Consider the following 7,504-nt stretch of genomic DNA (forward strand, 5'->3'; position numbering starts at 1 on the left):
AGCCACAGCAGCTCAGGGGACATGGACAGAGCAGCCTCAGGGGAGCAGGGGCAGGAGAGGCAGGACAGCCACAGCAGCTCAGGGGACAAGGCAGAGCAGCCTCAGGGGAGCAGGGGCAGGATGAGCAGTGGGAGCTCCATGAGCTCAGGGGACAGGACTAGAGCAGCCAAAGGTGACCATGGACAAGACCAGCAGGAGAGCTCCAGGAGGTCAAAGGACAGGAGCAGAGTAGCCACAACTGAGTAGGGTCATGATGGACAGGAGCTCAGGGGACAGAAGCAGAGCAGCCTCAGGTGAGCAGGGGCAGGACAAGCAAGGGGAGCTGCAGGAGCTCAGGAGACAAGAGCAAGGGAGAAACAGGTGAGCATGTGCAGGATGGACAAGGGGAGCTGCAGGATCTAAGAAGAGAGGGCTAGAGCAGCCACAGGTGAGCAAGGGCAGGAGAGGCAGAGGCATCCCCAGTAGCTCACGGGACAAGGGTAGAGTAGCCACAAGTGGGCAGGGGCAGGACATGCAAGGGGAACCACAGGAGCTCAGGGGACAGGACCAGAGCAGCCACAGGTGACCGGAGTACAGGACAGGCATGGGGAGCTCCAAGATGTCAGGAAACAGGAGCAGAGCAGCCAAAGGTGAGCTGGGGCTAGACATGCAGGGGAAGGTCTGTGAGCTCAGAGGACAGAGACAGAGTAGCCACAGAAAAGCAGACACAAGACAGGCAAGGGGAGCTCCAGGTGCTCAGGGGACAGGAATAGAGTAGCCACAGTTGACCAGAGTCAGGACCAGCAAGGAGAGCTCCACAGGGACAGGGCAGTCACAGGTGAGCAAGGGCAAAACAGGCAGTGGGACCTCCAGGCGCTCAGGGAACAGGAGCTGAGCAGCTGCAACTGAGCAAGGGCAGGATGGGCAGGGGTAGCCTCAGGAGCTCAGGGGACAGGGGCAGAGCAGCCACACGTGACAGGGACCAGAACATGGGGAGCTCCAAGATCAGGGTACAGGCACAGGGCAGCCACAGGTATGCAGGGGCAGGACATAGAGGGGAAGTTCTGGGAGCTCAGGGGACAGGGACAGCAGCCACAGAAGAGCGGAGGCAGGACAGGCAGTGGGGGGTCCAGGCAGGCACTCACAAGACAGGAGCTGAGCAGCATCAGGGAAGCAGGTACAGGACAGGTAACTGCAGCCGAAGGGGGTCAGGGGACAGGGACAGAGAAGACACAGTTTAGCAGGGGCAGGAAAGGCAAAGGCATCACCACTAGCTCAAGGGACAGGACTAGAGCAGCCACAGGTGACAAGGGGCAGAACAGGCATGGGGAGCTCCAAGATCTCAGGGTACAGGAGCAGAGCAGCCATAGGTGAGCAGGGGCAGGATGCGCAGGGCTTGCTGCAGGAGCTCAGGGGACAGGGACAGAGCAGCCACAGGTTAGGAGGGGTAGAACAGTCAGGAGGAGCTTGGGGGACAAGAGCAGAGGAGAAACAGGTGAGCACATGCAAGATGGGTAAGGGGAGCTCCAGGAGCTCAGGAGAGAGGGGTAGGGCAGCCACAGGTGAGCAGGGGCAGGATGGGCAGGGGGAGCTCCAGGAGCTCAGGGGACAGGGACAGAGAAGCCAAAGGTGACTGGGAGCAGAACACGGGGAGCTCCAAGATCAGGGTACAGGGGCAGAGCAGCCACATGTATGCAGGGGCAGGACATACAGGGGAGGGTCTGGGAGCTCAGGGGACAGGGACAGACTAGCCATAGGAGAGCAGAGGCAGGACATGCAGGGGAAGTTTTGGGAGTACAGGGGACAGGGACAGAGCAGCCATGAAGAGCAGAGGCAGGACCGGCAAGGAGAGCTCCAGGAGCTCAGGAGACAGAGAGCAGTCACAGTTGAGCAAAGGCAGTGGGAGTTCTGGGCGCTCAGGGAACAGGAGCTGAGCAACCACAACTGAGCTCGGGCAGGGTGGGTAGGGGTTGCCCCAGGAGCTCAGGGAACAGGGGCAGAGTAGCCACAGGTGACCAGGAGCAGAACATGGGGAGCTCCAAGATCAGGGTACAGGGGTAGAGCAGCCACATGTATGCAGGGGCAGGACATACAGGGGAGGGTCTGGGAGCTCGGGGGACAGGGACAGACTAGCCACAGAAGAGCAGAGGCAGGACAGGCATGGGGAGCTCCAAGATCTCAGGGTACAGGGCCAGAGCAGCCATAGGTGAGCAGGGGCAGGATGCACAGGGCTTGCCGCAGGAGCTCAGGGAACAGGAGCAGAGCAGCCACAGAAGAGCGAAGGCAGAACACGCAAGTGGAGCTCCAAGAGCTCAGGAGACAGAGACAGAGCAGTCACAGTTGAGCAAGTGCAGAACAGGCAGTGGGAGCTCCAGGCGCTCAGGGAACAAGAGCTGAGCAGCCACAACTGAGCTGGGGCAGGGTGGGTAGGGGTTGCCCCAGGAGCTCAGAGGACAGGGGCAGAGCAGCCACAGGTGAGCAAGGGAAGGATGGGGAGGAGGAGCTGCAGGAGCTCAGGGGACAAGAGCAGTGCAGCCACAGGTGAGCACAAACAGGATGTGCAAGGGGAGCTCCAGGAGCTCAGTGGACAGGGACACAGCAGCCACATATGAGCAGGGGCAGGATGGACAAGGGCAGCTCCAGGAACTCAGGGACAGGAACTGAGCAGCCACAGGTATATGGGCACAATAGGCAGGGGGAATTCCAAGCGCTCAGGGGACAGGACCTGAACGGCCAGCACTGAGCAGGGGCAGGACAGGCAGAAACAGTCCCAGGAACTCAGGGGACAGGGACAGAGAAGTCACAGGTGAGCAGCGGCAGGAGGGTTATGGGGACCTCCAGGAGCACAGGAGACAGGTACAGATGGGCCACATGTGCACAGGGGCAGGATGGACAGGGGGATGTCTGGGAGCTCAGGGGACAGGAGCAGAGCAGCCACAGGTGAGCAGGGGCAAGACGGGCATGGATAGCCCCTTTAGCTCAGGAGACAAGGGCAGAGCAGCCTCAGGTAACAGTAGCCACATGGGAAGAGCTCAAGGCACTGGGGCAGAGCAGTCACAGGTGAGCAGCTGCAGGAGGGGCAGGAGCAGCCCAAAAGCTCAGGGGACAGAGTGCTGAGCTGCAGGGAGCCCTGGGCTCTGGTGTGAGCTGACCAGGTGCAGGCTGCAGGGACAGCTGAGGTCTGAGGAGCGCTCAGGTGAGCCTCCATGTGCACGGGGGACAGTGTGAGCTGAGCCCAGTGAGCGGCTCCAAGGTGCTGGGATGGATAGGGAAGGGGCTCGGGGCTGAGGTCACCTGCACGGACAGGTGCGGTTGCAGAGAACAGGTGCCCAGGGCCCGGAGGGGCCCTTCAGGGCTGAGCAGAAGCTGCCCAAACCTGAGGTGCAGGTCACAGGAGAGCAGGAGGCCAGGCTGGGGCCTGTAGATGAGAAATTGGGACAAGGGTCAGAGGGCATAGGACTGGCAGATGCAGGCTTAGCTTATTCGGGGGTAGGAGCTGCACCCCAGCCCATCACGAGGTCCTAGAGTGTCTGGGCCAGCATCAGAGTAAGATGAGGGACCTCCCTTTGGCCTGGGGGTGCTGGCTCCACATAGAATAGAAGAGGGTCAGAGCAGGAGCAAGGTCTCTACCTATGCTTGAAGGGGGGCAGGCAGGGGGCCTGGGCCGAGCTCATCAAGGTCCCCCCAGGAGGAAGGTTCTGGATGGAGCAGGACCTGGATAGGGAGGCCAGGAAGGACAGGGCCTGGGATGCAGGTCACAGGAGAGCAGGAGGCCAGGCTGGGCCGTAAAGATAAGAAGTAGGGACAGGGGTCAAAGGGGACAGGTCTGGCAGGTACAGGCTTAGCTTCCTTGGAGGCCGGGGCTGCACCTGACCCACACACCAAGGTCCTAGTGTCACTAGGCCAGCACCAGAGAAATGAAAGGGGCCTCCCTGAGGCCTGGGGATGCTGGCTCCATGCAGGAGATGAAAGAGCAGGGCAGGAGCAAGACTCCTACCGGTGCTCAGGGGGGAAGGGGTAGGAGTTTGGGGAGCCTGGGCCGAGCTCATCAGGGTCCCCACCAGGAGGAAGGTTCTGGATGGAGCAGGAGCTGGATAGGGAGGCCAGGAAGGACAGGACAGGCCACAGCCCGCCCAGGAGCAGGAAGGGTGGAGGGCAGGGCTGCTGGAGGGAGGGGCTCTGGGTGAACCACAGGAAAGGATTCAAGGAAGACCCCAGGAGGGACTGAGGCCAGGAGTTCGGGGCCATAGCACAGATGTAGGATCCTGGGCTGGCATGGGGTGGGTGAGACCAACAAAGAGCAGAGGTACAGGGGTCGGTGGGGAGTCTGAGGAGCGTGGGCTGATTCAGGGCAGGGACGGTGGTGCTGGGTCCAGGGATGGGTGGTGCTGACCTGACCAGAGACGGGGCCTGGGCTCCTTGCCTGCAGAGCCACCTCCAGAAGACTTGGGACCCAGAGGCAGAGAGCAGCCATGACCTAGCTCTGGGCAGAGGGGCAGGGAGCAGAGCAGGGCCAGAAAGTGGCCGAGCCCCACCTACTGGGGAGGTGCCAGCTCGGGCAGGGCAGGGCCAGCCTGTGGAGACAGGGCCAGGGACTGGGGCATCAGCCAGAAGCTGGCCAAGAGCTGGGGCCACCATCTGGCTGGGCACCCACCAGTGGCAGGAGCAGAGGTGAGGGGCTGTGTGCCCAGGCAAGCCATGCCCGAGGTGGCACGGGTGAGCGGAGCCAGGAAAGGGGCTGGAAGCCCAGGACTGTGCTGGCTCCAGGCAGAATCATGTGCTGACGGGGCTGAGGAGCCCAGTGTCTGAGGCTGCAGGACACCAGGCCCTGGGCAGCAGAGAGCCACAGCTGAGCAGCTGGCCTGCAGACGTCCTGAAGCACATTGGGGACGTGGCCTGTCCTGGAGCCTCCTGGGCAGAGAGGGGGCTGAGGAGAGGTAGGTGGGGCCAGCCAGGTGGGCACCTGACACCCAGGAGCCCAGCACTGGATCCCTGCAGAGGGACCAGGCCCTTGGAGAGCCGAAAACAGAGGGGTCTCCAGGGCTTTGTCCCTTGTGTCTGATGCCCTGTTCACACGGTGCCTCCTCTCTTGCAGCCAGTACCAAAGCCCCCTCAGTGTTCCCCCTGGCACCCACCTGCAAGAGCACGGACGGCTCCACGGTGACTCTGGGCTGCCTGGTGAAGGGCTATTTCCCTGAGCCAGTGACTGTGTCCTGGAACCAAGGCGCCCTGTCCAGCGGTGTGCGCACCTTCCCGTCTGTCCTGCAGTCCTCGGGGCTCTACTCCCTCAGCAGCATGGTGACCGTGCCTGCCAGCACCTGGCCCAGCCAGAAAGTCACCTGCAACGTAGCCCACCCGGCCAGCAGCACCAAGGTGGACAAGATGATTGGTGAGTGGACAGGCTAAAGGAAGGGACGTCCAGTGGAAGGTAGGCTCAGGATCTGCCCTCCCTACCTCGTCTTGGCAACCCGGCCAGGGTCATTGACCCCAGCCCAGGACAGTGAGGGAGGCTCCTGTCTGTTTCCCCACCTGGAGGTCTCTGTCTCCACCTCTCCAGCTAAGGGAGAGGGTCCTCTTTGTGTTTCCACCAGGCACAGTGTGGCACAAGATGGATGTCCCTCTGTGTGCTTACCTGTGTGCACAGAGGTGGGCACTGGTCTCAGACCTGCTGAGAGCCAGCTCTGAAACGAGCCTGGCCCCACCTTAAGTCCATCCAAGGGCCAAACTCTCCCTCCCTCAGCTGGACTCTACTCTCCTTCCAGAATTCAATAAGCCCCAATTTTCTCTCTCTGCAGAGCCCAGTACCCCCAAATCTGACTCCGGCACCACGTGTCCCAAGTGCAAATGTAAGTCAGCCCAGGACTCCCCTTCATCCCAAGGGGGGATGGGAGACTGAGGGCAGCATCTGAGAAGGAGGACAGGCTCCACCAGGTGCTGACCCCGCTGCCTCGGTCTCTCCACACCAGGTCCTGATAACCAGGGAGGACCTTCAGTCTTCATCTTCCCCCCAAAACCCAAGGACACCCTCATGATCTCCCTCACCCCTGAGGTCACATGCGTGGTGGTGGACGTGAGCCATGATGACCCTGAAGTCCAGATCAGCTGGTTCGTGGATGGTGAGCAGGTGCACACGGCCCAGACTTCCAGGGAGGAGCAGTTCAACAGCACGTTACGCGTGGTCAGCGTCCTGCCCATCCGGCACCAGGACTGGCTGAAGGGCAAGGAATTCAAGTGCAAGGTTAAGAACAATGCCCTCCCAGCCCCCGTCGAGAGAACCATCTCCAGAGCCAAAGGTGGGAGCGGTGGGGCAGGTGGGGTTGGAGGGGCAGGTGGGGCTCATGGGGCTGTCACAGCCACACCAGCAGACACTGGCTTGGCCATCTCCCCACCACGGGAGTGACCATCTGTGCTGACCTCTGTCCCCACAGGGCAGGCCCGGAGTCCACAGGTGTACGTCATGGCCCCACCCCGGGAGGAGATGACCCAGAGCACTGTCAGCTTGACCTGCCTGGTCAAAAACTTCTACCCCAATGACATCCACGTTGAGTGGGAGAGTGAGGGAAAGCCAGTGAACAACTACAAGACCACCCCATCCGTGCTGGACAGCGACGGCACCTACTTCCTCTACAGCAAGCTCACAGTGGACAGGAGCTCGTGGCTGAGTGGGAGTTCAGTCACATGCTCTGTCATGCACGAGGCCCTGCACAACCACTATGTGCAGAAGCTTATCTCCCACAATCCGGGTAAATGAGCGCTGCACCCGGCAAGCCTCTCGCTCCCCCGCAGGCTCTCGGGGTCCTGCGAGGACTCTCAACACCCACCCACCCATTCCCCCTGTACATACTTCCAGGCGTCACAGCAAGGAAATAAAGCACCCAGCGCTGCCCTGGGACCCTGCGAGACTGTCATGGTTCTTTCCGAGGCTGCCGCCTGAGTGGTCTTCATGAGGGAGGGAGAGCGGGTCCCACGTGGGGCAGATCCAGTGTGTGCCGAGGGTCGTCCTCTGAAGGGGGCTATTCAGAGGCTGCCCCTCTTTCGAGCCCTCTCTGCAGCCCCTAGCAGCTCTGGGCCGGGCAGCGAGAAACCCCTAGGAGCCCCTGACGAAAACCAGCACTCAGTCAGCGGCTCGGCCTCGGTGGGCCATGGAAGGAGGTGGCCGAGGAGCCGCGCAGGGAGGGCGTGGAGGAGGTGGCGTATCAGGCAGTGGCAGCAGTGTCCTGGTGGCCGGAGTCTGGCCCTGAGTCCCCCACGGCAGGAGCGAAGGGCTCACTTGGGCCAGGGGTTCAGAGACCAGAAGACTGAGGAGAGAACCGGGGCCTTGGCGACCCGGGGCAGGCTGGCCACGGACGCTGGACACAGGCCGCCACGTCCCGTTCCTCCCACTGCAGTTCCGGGCAGGTGCCACGTCAGGACCTCCACTCAGGAAGGAAGACACCAGGTGGAGAGAAGCCATCGCCTGCCGTGACTATGGGGGACAAGTCCCAGAGATCACGCAAAGGAAACGCCACAGTTCCAGCTTCGGTAG

General features: G+C 61.8%; 1 gene segment (V, D, J or C); it reads left to right on the top strand.

The window, feature by feature from the left end:
- Positions 1-5,040: 5,040 nt before the first annotated feature.
- Positions 5,041-7,504, top strand: part of LOC103581699 — a gene marked incomplete at its 3' end in the record, with an annotated part of 3,857 nt that continues 1,393 nt past the window's right edge. The window contains 3 exon segments of the C gene segment in view: positions 5,041-5,368; positions 5,775-6,272; positions 6,408-6,722. Coding sequence covers positions 5,041-5,368; positions 5,775-6,272; positions 6,408-6,722 — 1,141 coding nt within the window.

This window comes from Galeopterus variegatus, unplaced genomic scaffold (assembly GCF_000696425.1).
Source record: "Galeopterus variegatus unplaced genomic scaffold, G_variegatus-3.0.2 Scaffold13705, whole genome shotgun sequence".
NCBI lineage: Eukaryota > Metazoa > Chordata > Mammalia > Dermoptera > Cynocephalidae > Galeopterus > Galeopterus variegatus.